Here is a 15,297-nt window from a genome sequence, read left to right on the forward strand (position 1 = left end):
AAATCACGTTCCCGAAGGTTTCATTCTGTTTGGACTCCGTTTGATATTCTTTTTCTGCAAAACTCTGAAATAGGCAAAAAAAAGCAATTCTAAGCTGGGCCTCCGGTTAATAGGTTAGTCCCAAAAATAATATAAAAATGTATAATAAAGCCCAATAATGTCCAAAACGGGATATAATATAGCATGGAACAATCAAAAATTATAGATACGTTGGAGACGTATCAATCTTCAGGAGACCATTGTATTGAGAATCAATTGAGAGAGAGAGAGGAAGCCATCTAGCTACTAACTACAGACTCGAAGGTCTACAAAGAACTACTCACGCATCATCGAAGAGGCACCAATGGAAAGTGGTGGACCCCTCCCGGCGGAGCCAGGATTTTGGTATAGGGGGGCCAAGTCAAGTTCATAACTATTTTTCTAGACCGAAAAGATAATTATTGAGATATCAACGGGACAAAAAATATATTAAAAAGACCAAGTTGTGGAGAGTTATTGGGCCCTAGCTGGGCCCAGTAACACTTGGGCGCCCCTAGCTTGTTAGGGGAGGTCGAATTGGAGGGGAACTCCCCATCCTCTTAGCGACCCTTCCCCCTTGTGGCACCTCCTCCCTCTTCTCCAACCAATATATACTTGAGGATTTGGCCCTTGGGAGACACAAGTTTTGGAGCCTCCTCTAGTTGTCTACGTCTAGTTTTAGTTGATCCAGTTAGAGCTAGATCTAATCCTCTCTAATCCTCGTAATTATAAGCCCAGTGTGGTTCTAATCTCCCGCTCTAATTCTCTGGCATAGATTAGCTCTGGATAACGAAGCGCTGCCGGATCATGACGACCATACACTTGTAAACTATGGAGAGGTCGTGCTTTCGGTCTTTAGTTTGAGGGACCGTTCGTGAACGGTTCGAGGGACTTCAAGTATGATCTACACCGACTCTTCTTTCGCTGCAACTCAAAGTTGGTAACGATCAGACCTAAACCGTTATTGCATCTTCATAGTGTTCCTAATTTGATCGTAGGACATTTTTTTTGTTTTCTACTACGTTTCCCAACATGAATCATGATGCAAAATGGATGCCACTCCGCCCCTGGCCCCATGCCCCTGCCTCCGCATGGGACTGACCCGTTGGGGCTTCCACTCTGCGGAGGTCAACTAGGCTGAGGGCTACGACTCTGTGCTCCGTTTCCAGCTTGGCGTGGTCATCCAGGGCGAGGACTTTGCCAAGGCTGCATCCCTCATGCATGCACTCCATGGATTCGGGTTGGAGAAGTTGTCCTGCATGAACAAGGACTCCGACTTCGACCCAAAGCGAAGACAAATGGCAGGAGGAGGTTGGAGGTCGAGGAGGTTGGGGGTGGCACCAGAGAAGATTAGGGGTGAATGGGAAGTGGAAGGCGAACAGGGCGGCGACAAGCCGAAGAGAAAGACCGATCACGCGTGGCGGCGGGGAAGTGCCGTACACGTCCATTTTTTCCTTCTTTGCGTCTACACTCTATGCCCCCCCCTACGTCTCCAAGTCCAATAGAAATGAACGTGTGATACATGTTCAATCTTTCTTTCTTTTAAATCCCAACCATTAGTTTTTATAATTTACATAAAAATTAACGGATATAAAGGTGTGACGAAGGAGAATCAAGAAATCTTCCTTACTTAAAATGGGCAGATACATCACAAGCTAACGCATTCGGACATTGTCCCAGTAAATTATGAAATAAACTATTTCTGAAAGAACAATAATCAGTGGCTGTGTTATTTCACCTCTCGAGCGGCCTGCACCGTCAGATACACTCACTTTAGCAAAAACTTCAACATAGACGGTCTAGATCGAACCCCGACCATTACAGTCGCTCTGGGCCCTACTGATCAGTCCTCGCCGAGTCACCGAAGTCGCTGGACGAAAAGATCCGACCCGTTACCACCGGCCGCAGCACCGCACTCAAACAAAACACCGACCCTTCTCGTGCTCTGGCACTCCCCCCTTCCCTCCCAGATCTGCACGACCACCGCTACTCTTCCCCAGCTCCGGCGATCGCCGGAGCCCAATTGCGGCAGCGGCGCGATGGACCTCCTCATCGCGCAGATCACCACCGATCTCCGCTCCTCGGACGCTCTCCGGCAGTCGTCAGCGCTCCTGCAGGCCCTGCAGCAGTGCGCCGCCGGCCGCGACGTCTCCGCGCTAGCCCGCACCGCCGCCACCGAGATCCTAGCGGCGCCCTCCTCGGCCGTCTGCAAGCGCCTTGCGCTCGACCTTCTCCGTGCGCTGCCCCTGCCCCCCGATCTCCTCGACCCGCTCCTGCTCTCCTCCCTACGCTCCGACCTCTCCTTCCCGGATCCCGACGTCGCCGCCTCCTCCATCGCCTCATTCCCGTCGCTCCCCTCGCACCTACTCCCAACCCTCCTCTCCTCCGCGCACGCCGACATCGCTGCCGCTCTCTCCTCGCCCGCCGAGTCACTCCGCCTTGCCGCCGTTACCTCCCTCTCCTCCCTCCTCCCGCGCGATGACCTCGCGCTCATGTGCTCCACCAACCCCTCGCTCATGGGGCACGCCACCACCTGGTGGGGCCGTCTGACCGAGCTGGCCTTAGACTCCGCAGACGCAGTGGCAGCCGCAGCGTTCGAGGCACTTGCTCGGTTGTTCCAGGAGCTGGACGCGCGGCGTATGAGCCGGCTTGCTGGGGACAAGCTCGTTGATGGAGAGGGCGCGCTCGCTGTGCGTGCCCAGTGGGCAGCTGACGCCATCGACTTCATCTGGTCCCGGCGAAATATGCTCATTGCTCGATCCATGGTTATGCCCGTTGAGAGCTTCCGGGTCACTGTGTACCCTCTTGTGCATGCAGCAAAAATGGTTGCATCTGGCGCGGTGAACACGCTGCGGCAGATTGCCAAACCGGGAGACACTACAATAGCCGATACCGTGGAGGCGAGTGCGGAGAAGTTGGTGGGGGTGTCTGACATTGTCTCGCACTTGCTTCCTTTCCTTAGCTCGCTGGAACCGCCACTGGTGTTTGAGGTGGGGATCAATATGCTCTCGCTCGCAGATGCGCCCGGAGGCAAGCCGGAGTGGGCTTCAGCTGCCATTATTGCAATCCTAACACTATGGGACCGACAAGAGTTCTCATCGATGAGGGAGACGATCGTCAGGGCTGTTGTGGCGAATCTCCATTTGCTGGATCTTGGAATGCAGGTACTAAATCAATCGACTTATAAGAGCAATTCACCTTAGTCTTATCAACTCAATGATTGTTGTTTGCTAATTTCCTGTGGTAAATCTACTGGTTGTGTCTTGTGCCCAATGTCAACGAGGCTACTGGATCAAGGATTCTGGAAGTGGGCATTAGCAGTGGTAGCCAAGTTTGTATGAAGTAATTTAGGAGGCTTCTATTTTCGTGTCAATACATGGATTTATCTGTCATCAATTAGACATGACATAAATTGCAGTTGAAACATGGGTAGCCTTTCAGCCAAATAAGCTATTGTTTTAACCAGAGTCTGTCAAGTAATTCCAGTAACACGCAATTCTACTAGTTAGTGCTGTTTTTAGTGCAAGCCTGAAACCATACTGATCCCAAGTTTTAAAACTACAGTATTATAAATCTTGAGTGTCAGTACCATGAAGAGTTATTAGTTATTAGATTCATAAATTCTGATCTCAAAGCTGACATTCTTGTATGAACCAAACAAATTTAGTCTTATCCCATATGATCTCCTATTTCAGTCTTATGCCAAAAATCCAAAAATCTATTTTCTTGTTGTTAGACCGGTGAATCAAACGGCGCTTTAGTTGGTTGTATTTCCGTGTGCTGATTGTTGTCTGTTTATTTGGACAAAAAGTGATTTTCTGAAATGCTAGTATATGTATTTATTAATTATAATTTTCATCATTTGATGCCATCTCTTAAATGAAGGGGAGCCTTGGCGCAGTGGTAAACCTGCTGCCTTGTGACCATGAGGTCATGGGTTCAAGTCCTGGAAACAGCCTCTTACAGAAATGTAGGGAAAGGCTGCGTACTATAGACCCAAAGTGGTCGGACCCTTCCCTGGACCCTGCGCAAGCGGGAGCTACATGCACCAGGTTGCCCTTTTTTTTTGATGCCATCTCTTAAATACGGCAAGTAAAAATCTTGCTAGTGTATCACAACTAGTTTGTTGGTGTGTTCCGTAGCATGAGCATTACCTTATGATTTACATCGTTATAGGTACTATATATCACAAATCAAAGTTTATTTATTAACCTTATCGGCTAAGCATTGATTTACATTGTCATGATAGATCAGTTACTAAGCAACTTAAGCCCATAGGTGATACAATATTGTTTGCTCGCTATCCATTCAAATTAAGCAGAGAAGTATTGGGCCTTTGAAAACATTCACATTACTTAGCATATAATCATCAATATTTATAACTCGTGGAGCCAATGTAAAATGGTTATGCATCATTACTTTGATACCTGGTTTAGTAGTATACTATTGGCATCTTGTTTACCAATTAATGCTACTATGTTCGGAATGTAATTCTGGCAACTAGTTGCCCATGCACCCCATATTCTCCGTTTTTCCGGGTTTCTAAAATGTAAAATAATTCATTTGATTGGAGTCATGCCATATCATGTGCTAGCAGATCTGTACCACTTTCTTCCTTCCGTGCATAACTTGTAAAGAAGATAGCGAGAGGGACAATTTCAGTTTAGTGAACAAGTGTTGTGAAAATTTGTGTTCAAGATGGATTTACAAAAGCATGTTCTGTGATGCAGGTGTCTCTGTTCAAAAGGCTGCTTCAGATGCTGAAAAATTTGAGAGCCGAATCAGATAGAATGCATGCATTGGCATGCATTTGCCGAACTGCCCTTTGTGTTGATCTTTTTGCAAAGGAGAGCGTTCGAAGAGGTCAGAAGCCCGTTCCAGGAACAGATGTGATATCTCTTTTTGAGGATGCAAGGGTGAAGGATGATCTAAACAGCATAACAAGCAAAAGCTTGTTCAGAGAAGAGCTAGTTGCCTCACTGGTTGAAAGTTGTTTCCAGCTATCTCTTCCACTACCTGAGCAGAAGAATTCTGGGACAGAGAGTAGAGTTATAGGGGCATTAGCCTATGGAACTGGTTACGGTGCGTTGAATTGGACAGAACCTGCTTTGGATGTGGTGGAAGTTTGCAGGCCTTGTGTTCTCTGGGACTGTGACGGGCGCACCTATGCAATCGATTGCTACCTGAAGTTGCTTGTACGGCTTTGTCATATATATGATACCAGAGGCGGCGTAAAGACAATTAAGACTGGTGCATCTCAAGATCAGATTTTAAATGAGACTAGACTTCGAAATTTGCAGCTACAGCTTATTAGGGATCTTCGCGAGGTTATGATTCATCTCATTATCTGATATTCAAATACATTTTTTTATGCATTTAAATACCAGTTGGACTGAAGGTGCAATTTTTATTCATTACTACTCCCTCCTTTCCGGTTTATAGGGCTTATCTCAAAATTTTAGTTTTTCCATTTTATAAGGCTCAATTTGGTTGTTCCCCATCACATGTTCAAATTCCAAGATGCATTAAATCATTGCATGCAAGTATTAAGAGAAGATTGACCAGTGCATGTACTTTATGCATGCATGTATTGCAATTAATACATTGGTAAACATAATTTTTGAGAAAAATAAGAGCATTAATTGGGTGTTTTTGCAAACTACAAAAAGTATTCCACCACTCACCATCTACATTGGTTGGTGAGATTTTTGAATTGAGCCCTATAAACTGGAAATGAGGGAGTAATGCACTGTCATAAAAAAAATGTTTTGCCTGATCCCACCTAGTTCTATGCCAATTCTTTTTCATTACTAATTCAGTATAATCGTAGGCTTTATACTCTTACTTATTACTAACTTAATGGCACCTACTTTGTCAAGGATTTACCTGCGTTTGGATCTCACTATGCCTGCCTTTGTTTGGTTTCCTTGTACACTTTTGTTCATCTTCCACTGCAAATAGGTGTAGCTTAAACTGTGCCATTCTGTAAAGATTGTTTTCTAGTTAGAGATGATTGATAAAAGACCAATGGTGTCATTAATCCCTCAGTTCTTCAGTACCTTTTCTTAAATCCAGATTGGCCTATATTTAAACGTGAATAAATGTTTCAGGTTCATACCTCAAGAATATCATCACGGCTGATATGGGCAATTTCTGAACACTTTGATCTTGAAGGTCTTGATCCTCTTTTAGCTGATGACCCAGAGGATCCTCTGAATATCATCATATCTAACATGCATAAGACTTTATTCAACACCGATTCCTCTGCCACTACATCAAATAGGATACAAGATGTGCAGGCTGTCCTCATATGCGCTCAGCGTTTGGGAACCAGAAATGCAAGAGCCGGCCAGCTCCTCAGTAAAGAATTGGAGGAGTTCAGGTCAAGTACTTCAGCTGATTCTGTCACCAAGCATCAGTCACGTTATGTCTTGCAGATAATAAAGTATGTGACGAATCATCCAGATAACAGGTGAGGGTTGCACTTCAAACTAATTATTTTACATCAGGCTGCACTATTTGCAGAAGTTCTGTATCTAAAAAAAGAAATTCTCTACGAACATGCATTTGAAAAAAAAAATAACTGCCATGTTTAACTTTCCAATATTTCATCCAGGTGGGTTGGTGTAGGTGATGCTACAGGAGATTACCCTTTTAGCCACCACAAGCTTACAGTTCAGTTTTCAGAGGCTGCTGCTGCACAAGATAGGAAATTGGAGGGATTAGTTCACAAGGCCATCCAGGAGCTTTGGAGGCCCAATCCCAGCCAGTTAACGCTCCTACAGACGAAGGGTATCGGTGCTTTGCACAAAGATCTTCCAAAAGCACGCACTCTGACTGGCAGCAGTGATCCATGTTACATCGAAGCATATCATTTGGCGGATCCAACTGATGGCAGAATCACCCTACATTTAAAGGTATAACCTGATCGATGAGATGATGATCTTTTCCGTGTACATTTAACATAATTTCTATTGATCTGTACTGCTGTTTCATGGTTACTGTTGATCACTGGTTAGGTTAGGAACTTTATATCTTTATTTATTGCTCCTGCATAGTTTATGTGCACTTTGCCACCCGGTAAAATGGTGAGAAATTAAAACAAATATTTGTGGCTGCTGGCATATGGTTTTGCTGTAAGCCATAGTATTGTTTGACTTTGAGCTGTATGATTGCCCTTTTTAACTAATGTACACTTTTGCAGATTTTGAATTTGACTGAGCTGGAACTCAACAGGGTGGATATCCGAGTTGGGCTCTCTGGAGCACTGTATTATATGGATGGATTTTCCCGCACTGTTCGCCACCTGCGTAATCTTGTTTCCCAGGTGCCTCCACGACTCTTGAAATGCCTTGTTTACATATGCTTTTACTGTGCAGTTTAATTTCAATTATGTATCAGTAATTAAATATTTAAGAATTTGTCATTAGTCAGAATGGGCAGACAAATGTAGGGCCGCAGTTTGTTTGCAAATATATTATTTGAATATAGTTTACAGTGAAAGATTTTCTTCCTTGGCTAGTGAACTTCTCAATCTATTTCCTGGCAAAATTTAAAGACCACCACCTCCCAATGTAGTATACTTGTATAGCCAGTTGAGCTCACATTATATTGCACACCAGATAATGATCATGATGTTAAATATAAGTGATTTTCAAAGAGCCAGGCCATCCAGCATTGCGGCGGCTTTCAAGTAACTTAACTACCAGTGACAGTATCTTGTTTCCAGATGAGTTGCGCTAAAAATGTGGGCTATTGATAAAAATAGAATAGTGATAATAAATACTCCCCCCGTCCGAAAATACTTGTCATCAAAATGGATAGAAAGGGATGTATCTAGAACTAAAAGACGTCTAGATACATCCTCTTTTATTCATTTTGATGACAAGTATTTCCGGGCGGAGGGAGTATTATATCATTGGGTAAGTACTGCCATCTCAGATCGGCTAATCCATATTTGCATCTAATTTATTTGGAAAATGCTTTGTCAATTCTGCAGGATCCAGTCCAAAGTAGTGTCACTGTGGGAGTTTCACATTTTGAGAGATGCTCTCTCTGGGTTCAAGTCCTGTATTACCCATTCTACGGAAGTGGAGGATCGGCAGACTATGAAGGAGATTATGCAGAAGAGGACTCACAAATGACGAGGCAGAAGCGCGCGCTCCGGCCAGAGCTTGGGGAGCCGGTTGTTTTACGGTGTCAGCCCTACAAGATCCCTCTCGCCGAACTTCTCTTGCCATATGAATGCTCTCCAGTTGAGTATTTCCGTCTATGGCCAGGCTTGCCAGCCATGGTTGAGTGCACTGGCACATACACATATGAAGGTAGCGGTTTCAAGGCCACTGCTGCTCAGCAGTATGATAGCTCTCCTTTCCTCAGTGGGTTGAAGTCAATTTATTCCAAGCCCTTCCATCAAGTCTGCTCTCATTTCATCCGAACAGTTGCTGGGTTCCAGGTAAGCATTTGACTGATAATCACTTAGACGGTGTCATGTCATGGTCTTGATTCTATCCTGTGCAGCGTTACCATTTTTGTAAGGTTATAACACATGTATCTTCCACAGTTGTGTTACGCCGCAAAGACATGGTTTGGTGGGTTTGTGGGCATGATGATCTTCGGTGCAAGTGAGGTGAGCCGAAATGTAGATCTGGGTGACGAGACAACCACGATGATATGCAAGTTTGTCGTGCGTGCATCTGATGAATCGATCACAAGAGAGATCGAGTCGGACCTCCAGGGCTGGCTGGACGACATCACGGACGGCGCTGTTGAATACATGCCCGAAGAGGAGGTGAAGAGCACAGCTGCGGAGCGACTGAAGATATCCATGGAGAGGATAGCGCTACTCAAGGCAGCCAAACCTAAGATGCCGCCCGCGAAAACCGAGCAAGAGGAAGAGGAGAGGAAGCAGAGCGAGGAGTTGGACGGATTTGGGAACCCCAAGGGCCCCTCCACGCTCTCCAAGCTCACAGCGGAGGAAGCCGAGCACCGTGCCCTCCAAGCAGCCGTGCTCCAGGAGTGGCACCAGCTGTGCAAGGAGAAAGCCATGAAGGCACAGTGAGGCCTGGTCTGCGCTCCGCCTGTATAATTTTGTACCTGCCTTTTCCTCGAGCCACATTTTGATTTATTTTTTTCAGCCGTCCGACATTTTGATTTTTGAGTATGTATGATCCTGCCGATTTCCTGATTTTTTCATTGTATTCACAGGTATTGTTGTACCACAAACGATGTTTCGTTCTTTTTGTAACATAGCTCAAAGCATTAGTGTGAATGAGAATGATTTTTTCCTCTCCAATTTGTTGTGAATCTTTCGTACGATAGTTTTTGAAGGAAATCCCATCGATTTTAGGTGCTGAATTAATTCCTTTTCCTGTTATACTCACTGACTGTTGGGTCAGGCGAAATGAACCCTACTTGTCTGACCGTGCCGCCTATGACATGCGTGGCCCACCTGGCCTCTCTCTCTAGTCTGTCCCTCGCTGCGCGGTCTGCGAAGTGCGAACTCCCAACTCCCTCCCGAGCCCCGACCACCCGGCGGCGCCGTCGCCGCCACCAACCTCTCGCCGCCTCCTGCGGCCGGGCGCTTGCCCCATAACAAGGCGCCGGCCTTGCTCGTCGCGAACTCGGCAAGTTGGTCTGGACAGCGAGCGAGCTGTATGGGAGTCGAAGCGAGCCCGGAACCGGAAGATAGTCTCGCGGCGAGGAGGAGGCGGAGGGGGAGCAATGACCTGGGCGCGGACGCGGCTGTCCACGCGGCTCATGAACGTCTGCCTCGCGGCGCTCTGCCGCGGCGGCGGCCTCGCCCGGGCGGAGTCCGTCCTCGTCGACGCCATCCGCCTCGGCATGCCCCCCGACGTCGTCACCTACAACACCCTCCTCGCCGCGCACTGCCGCGCCTCGGGCCTCGACGCGGGGTTTTCCGTCCTGCGCCGGATGCGGGAGGCCGGGGTGAGCCCCGACGCCGTCACCTACAACTCCCTCATCGCCGGCGCCGCGCGGAGGGGGCTCACGATGCGCGCCCTCGACCTGTTCGACGAAATGCTCCAGGCGGGGGTCGCCCCCGACGCCTGGAGCTACAACGCGCTCATGCACTGCTTGTTCCGGTCTGGCCACCCGGAGGATGCCTACCGGGTGTTTGCCGATATGGCCGAGAAAGGCGTCGCGCCGTGCGCCACCACCTACAACACACTCCTGGACGGGCTCTTCAGGTTCGGTCACGCGATCAACGCGTACAGGATGTTCAGGTATCTGCAGAGGACGGGGCTCCCGGTGGGCATTGTGACTTACAACACGATGATCAATGGGCTGTGCAAGTCAGGCAAGGTGGGGTACGCCCGCATGGTCCTCAGGGAGCTTGGGAGGACCAAGCATGCCCCGAACGTCGTCACTTACACGACGGTCATGAAGTGCTGCTTTAAGTACGGCAGGTTTGATCAGGGGCTGGAGACCTTCTTGTCATTGCTGGACGGAGGGTACATTCCAGATCTCTTCCCATACTGCACGGTGATTAGTGCGTTAGTCAAGAAGGGACGGATGGAAGAAGCCAATACCTACAGTGAGCTAATGATACGGAGTGGGTTCAGGCTTGACAGTGCATGCTATAATACGCTGATTTACCTGCGATGCCAGGAAGGGAAGCTGGATGACGCGTTTGAGCTGCTGAGTATGATGGAAGAGGGTGGTCTGGAGAGTGATGAGTACACATTCTCAATTTTGGTCAATGGTTTGTGCAAGATGGGACATTTCGAGGCTGCACATAAGCAGTTATGTTACATGGAGATAAGGGACATGGATTCAAATATTGTTGCTTACAATTGCTTGGTGGACGCACTCTGCAAATCTGATGAGGTGGATGCAGCCATCAAATTACTTCACAACATGAAGCTGAAGGATGATTTTACTTACACATCACTAGTCCATGGTCTATGTAAGGTGGGTAGGTATCATATGGCATCCAAATTCTTGCGGATCTGCTTGCGTGAAGGGAACAGTGTTCTTGCATCTGCAAAGCGTGCTGTCATTGCTGGCCTTCGTAGTGCAGGGTTTCAGAATGACGTGAGGAAAGTTCGGGCAGCGTTACGTATGGCTAGGCTGTTAAACCATAATCCAAGTCCAAGGAAAACAGTCTTCAACTTCACTGGGTGGTCCTGCAGAATCGAGAAGATCAATTGAGCAGACAAATTGAAATTACGTATGGCTAGGCTGTTAAAACTATAATCCAAGTCCAAGGAAAACAGTCTTCAACTTCACTGGGTGGTCCTGCAGAATCAAGAAGATCAATTGAGCAGACAAATTGAAATTTGGAGATGATCCTGCATCGAGATGAATGTCAAACATCCAGTTCTTGTGGCATAAACTGGAGGAAGGAAAGTAGGATCATGGTATTGTTGACGGGTGTTACTAATCTTATACATCAGCTCTTGGAGATACCATATTGTCTGCCAATGTTGCAGTATGTAATCAGCCACCCTTAGAGCCAAGCATCATTTGAAATTATACAGCAGGAGAAGATGCAACATGTGATCACTAGCTGGCAAGTGGTCATGATGCCAGCGCAGTATACACAGGAAGTGATCTTTGCCTGGTCCACGCATCACCTTGGATGTGAATATTATTTGGATGGCGCTGATTAAATCCAAGTGATTATTAGCATTCCAAAGTTTCAATAGAGGTAATTATGGATAATATATTTGCAATCATAGTTTTCGTTTAACGCAGTGAATACCCTATCGTCGTCATGGAGTTCAAATTTTGTGTGAAGCATATTGCTAATTGCCCCCTCTTTTAGGTGATCGGTGTGATGATTTGATCAGGATCCTTTTGCTCCAGACATGATGCGCACACTGCAGTATAAGATCACAAAATGCAAATATTGGTACTTAGTACACAACAGTCCATTTGTTCATCATTTTTGCTTTGTTTAATTCTTGTGAAGCGGCAGAAAAATAATATTTTTTGGGGAAACATCATGTAACAGCATTAACCTGTTTGAGGAAAATATGTATGCCAATGAAAGAAACATTAACAACATAATCGTGTTTCTGCTATGCTGCCTACTCTGTAGATTTGTGTTGAACAGGCATACTGCTGCCTTTTCTTAAGATTTTGATAGTCTAACCTAAACCATCACCAAATTATTTTTGCACAGTATATCGTTTGCTTCTTTTCCATTGACTGCATATGGTCTTCAGATGGTGAAATCATGTGCCTGGAAGTATAAACTAGTCCTGTATGGCACATAGCAATGTCACATTCTTGTTCTTTTTGTTTATTTGCATGCTAATGGCACTTCTACATATCTGAGATCATTGATATGAATTCACTGTGTTCCATTTCATTCACCTGCCTTATATGGTTTCATTTGTTGCTCTGTTTGTCAGCGAGTTTCCACTAGTGTATGTGGTTACATCTAAAATGCGTGCTGTTTGGAACCCGAGACACTTTATTATTATTATTACCAAACCTAAAGGGACAAATCCAAGACAGTATGGAAAAAAGACACATCCCACACAGAGCACCAGTAGCCAAAACACTTCATTATTACTCGGCCCTCCTTATGCTGACGTTGAAGGTGTGCTCGTCGACGAGGTGGAAGACACAGAGGTCCCCGACCTTGATCCCGTGGTGGCCGGAGAAGTGGCCCCACCCGGCCTTCATGCGCGCCTGGTCGCTCGTCAGCGTCAGCTTCACGGGCCACGACCTCCCGCCCGAGTCCTTGAGTATCATCAGCCGGTTCGTCGCGATGCCGTTCATGACACAGAACTTCTTCCCGATGTTCTACACGAGGCCCAAGCCAAAACAAACACTATAAGTTCACAGTGCATATCTATCTGAACTAGAGAGTATAGATTTGATTTTGAACCAGCTAAAGAACTTGCCATGTAGCTGTAGCGAATGTTGCAAGGAGTCGCCGTCTTGGCGTAGAAAGGGAGGGTGCCGGTGTAGTCAGACTCCTTGGCCTCCGTTGCGATGCCGGAGTGGGTGTCCGCTTGGGCGTACTTCTCTGTGGTGGCATCTTGCTCGCCATCATTTTCTTCCATCAGAATCCTGCGAGGTTTGTACTGCTTCTTTGCCTGTATGGCACCATCACCGGTAAGGCTCCTGTCACTGACCTTCCTGGTTTTCTGAGCATGTGTACCACCTGCGAAACATACAAGATAAGCTCCATTATTAATCTTCCTGATTTTTACGCTCGCTATATCTACCTACCCGGTATATATGTGCAGATTTGTTTACACAGAATATTGGAAATGGTGAGCGGTGTTTTATCTGTACGTATGCAGGAGTTGTATTTTCGGGACACGTTGAGGTTTTTTTTTTTGGGTATGTAGTTGAATGGGGAACATCACCTATTCACAATGATTGTGATTTATTTGACATTCGCCATATTCTCACACAAATATTCACTATGAGTTATAGTGTAGCTGTTTTTTTTTCTGTGACATAAGTTTGGGTGTAGTTGATGAGTGAAAGTATACTTCTATCCATCAAAAGGAAAAAAAACATTCTATATATTTTTAATATTTTTGGTCTCCACAAGTAAGCGTAAAGGGTCTGTATCAAAAATAAATAAATCTTAGTAATATTTTTGAGAGGGTAAAAAAAGATATGTTTATAAGAATTGAGAATGTCAAACATCAACACTTCCAAGCTATTGTAACTCAGTTAGTGAAATTAACATCCCAAGTAGACATTTATAAGAACTGAGAATATGGAACATTATTAGGGCCTCCTTTAATTCGAAGGAATTGCATAGGAATTTTGGAGGATTGTGATCCTTTGGAATATTTCCTACGTATGTTGTTTCATTTGCGATTGCAATCCATAGGATATTTTTTAGGATTTGTTTGTAGTCTCTCCGATCCATATTAGTTGTCGCTCAAACGGATGTATCTAGACATGCGACAACCAATATGGATCGGAGGGAGTACTAGGTTCTGTAGGAAATCATGTGAACAATCCAGTAGTTTTCAATATGGATCCTACGCTTTTTTGTGCACAACCAAATGACCATATAATCCAGTAGTTTTCAATATGCCACGACACTCGTTTTACAAATAATGTGAATCAAAGAAGTCCTAAAAGGCTAAAATGCAGATTCTACATGATCTTGGTTTCCTTTAATTTTTTCATGAGGTGTACTTCTGTTGAGAACAAAGAAGTTTGTTGTTTTCCATCGTGTGATCATACTTCATATATAGTCACACTGTTAATTTCTTAAAGATAATATAGACTTGACAATTGTGACGTGATATCTTTGCAGGAAAAACACATTCACACATAAACTCATTCTGAGAAGAAGAAGCGAGACGTACCATGGCCCTTGGAGGTAGGCTGCGATCCACAGCCAGTGCTGGACCGCTTCCTCGGTGCTGCCTGCTCTAACAATGCGCCGGCGACGACAAGGTCGTCGTAGTTCTTGATGCACCCGGACGTCTCGAACACCTTCACGGTGAACACCATGTTCCCTTCGTACTTGAACACCAGGAAGTTCTCCTCCTCCAGCCTGTTGGCCCTCACGAACTCGGCCCAGCCGCCGGCGAAGTAGACGTCGCTGTCGTCGCCGTGGCCGTCTCGGACCACGTCGACATGCCAGAATTTGCCCAACGGGCTCATCAGGGTGGCCCGCCGAAGCCCGGGCTCCGCTGCCAGGTGCCGCCGCATGAACTTGGCCGGGATCGGCATCTTCTCCATGAAGTCCGTGAAGAGCACCTTGAGGAACTGAGGCTTGCCGCAGGGAGCCTTCCGGTTGCTGTCGGAAGCCATTTTTCTGTCGTGTGGACCGCGCAGCAAGTTTTTCCAGAGCACACACCGGAGGAGGAGGAAGAGGAAGAATAGCAAGGGAACAGTTATTATAGGCGTTACTGTAGATTTGGGGCCAATATGTTTAGCATTGAGCATGGGAATTTAATCTGGCGGTCATGGAATGGCTTCATTTCTCTTTGGTGAATTGGCATCTTTAGCTGGAGCTTTTAGAGCAGCCGGTGCAATTACAGAGCACGGGTAACATATTTTGCTAGTAAATGTGAAGGATTGAGGGGCCTCTCTGATTGGAAGATTTTTACAAGTCGCAGGATTGCATTGACACGTCCTCACATGGTTGAAACTTGAAAACGATAAAATTTGGTAGCAAAGCGATTACACAGCACAGTTAGACTCTTTGATTATTTGGAGGATTCAATTTCTTTTACATGTTCTTTTTACAGGGATATGAGTTGTTTGGTTTATATAAATCATAAGTATTCTTTTGCATCCACTCAAAACGCCCGATTCACCATT

At 45.9% G+C, this 15,297-nt stretch overlaps 3 protein-coding genes across 3 annotated transcripts; 2 read left to right on the forward strand and 1 right to left on the reverse strand.

Annotated features, from left to right (window-relative positions):
• Positions 1-1,927: 1,927 nt before the first annotated feature.
• LOC119286533 (protein TPLATE-like) lies at positions 1,928-9,313 on the forward strand. The gene is made up of 7 exons (XM_037565913.1): positions 1,928-3,182; positions 4,749-5,345; positions 6,129-6,490; positions 6,635-6,935; positions 7,223-7,345; positions 8,018-8,473; positions 8,582-9,313. The coding sequence occupies exons 1-7, from the start codon at positions 2,058-2,060 to the stop codon at positions 9,077-9,079; spliced, it is 3,462 nt and encodes a 1,153-aa protein (XP_037421810.1). The 5' UTR covers positions 1,928-2,057; the 3' UTR covers positions 9,080-9,313.
• Positions 9,314-9,505: 192 nt separating this feature from the next.
• On the forward strand, positions 9,506-12,065 carry LOC119286534 (putative pentatricopeptide repeat-containing protein At4g17915). Its single transcript, XM_037565914.1, has 2 exons — positions 9,506-11,689; positions 11,807-12,065. Exon 1 carries the CDS (start codon positions 9,742-9,744, stop codon positions 11,188-11,190), a length of 1,449 nt encoding a protein of 482 aa, XP_037421811.1. The 5' UTR covers positions 9,506-9,741; the 3' UTR covers positions 11,191-11,689; positions 11,807-12,065.
• Positions 12,066-12,551: 486 nt separating this feature from the next.
• Positions 12,552-14,784, reverse strand: LOC119286536 (putative B3 domain-containing protein Os04g0347400). The gene is made up of 3 exons (XM_037565915.1): positions 14,334-14,784; positions 12,825-13,159; positions 12,552-12,783 (listed from the first exon to the last, which is right to left on the reverse strand). Exons 1-3 carry the CDS (start codon positions 14,782-14,784, stop codon positions 12,559-12,561), a joined length of 1,011 nt encoding a protein of 336 aa, XP_037421812.1. The 3' UTR covers positions 12,552-12,558.
• Between the last annotated feature and the right edge of the window lie 513 nt (positions 14,785-15,297).

The sequence above is a fragment of the Triticum dicoccoides genome, chromosome 4A, assembly GCF_002162155.2.
Source record: "Triticum dicoccoides isolate Atlit2015 ecotype Zavitan chromosome 4A, WEW_v2.0, whole genome shotgun sequence".
NCBI classification, from domain to species: Eukaryota; Viridiplantae; Streptophyta; class Magnoliopsida; order Poales; family Poaceae; genus Triticum; species Triticum dicoccoides.

Coding starts and splice junctions, on each gene's coding strand:
- LOC119286536 (XM_037565915.1), bottom strand. CDS start 14,784: ATGGCTTCCGACAGCAACCGGAAGGCTCCCTGCGGCAAGCCTCAGTTC. Junction 13,160..14,333: donor GCCTACCTCCAAGGGCCATG/GTACGTCTCGCT, acceptor TATGTTTCGCAG/GTGGTACACATGCTCAGAAA. Junction 12,784..12,824: donor ATATGCACTGTGAACTTATA/GTGTTTGTTTTG, acceptor AACATCGGGAAG/AAGTTCTGTGTCATGAACGG.
- LOC119286533 (XM_037565913.1), top strand. CDS start 2,058: ATGGACCTCCTCATCGCGCAGATCACCACCGATCTCCGCTCCTCGGAC. Junction 6,491..6,634: donor ACGAATCATCCAGATAACAG/GTGAGGGTTGCA, acceptor TATTTCATCCAG/GTGGGTTGGTGTAGGTGATG. Junction 8,474..8,581: donor GAACAGTTGCTGGGTTCCAG/GTAAGCATTTGA, acceptor TATCTTCCACAG/TTGTGTTACGCCGCAAAGAC.
- LOC119286534 (XM_037565914.1), top strand. CDS start 9,742: ATGACCTGGGCGCGGACGCGGCTGTCCACGCGGCTCATGAACGTCTGC.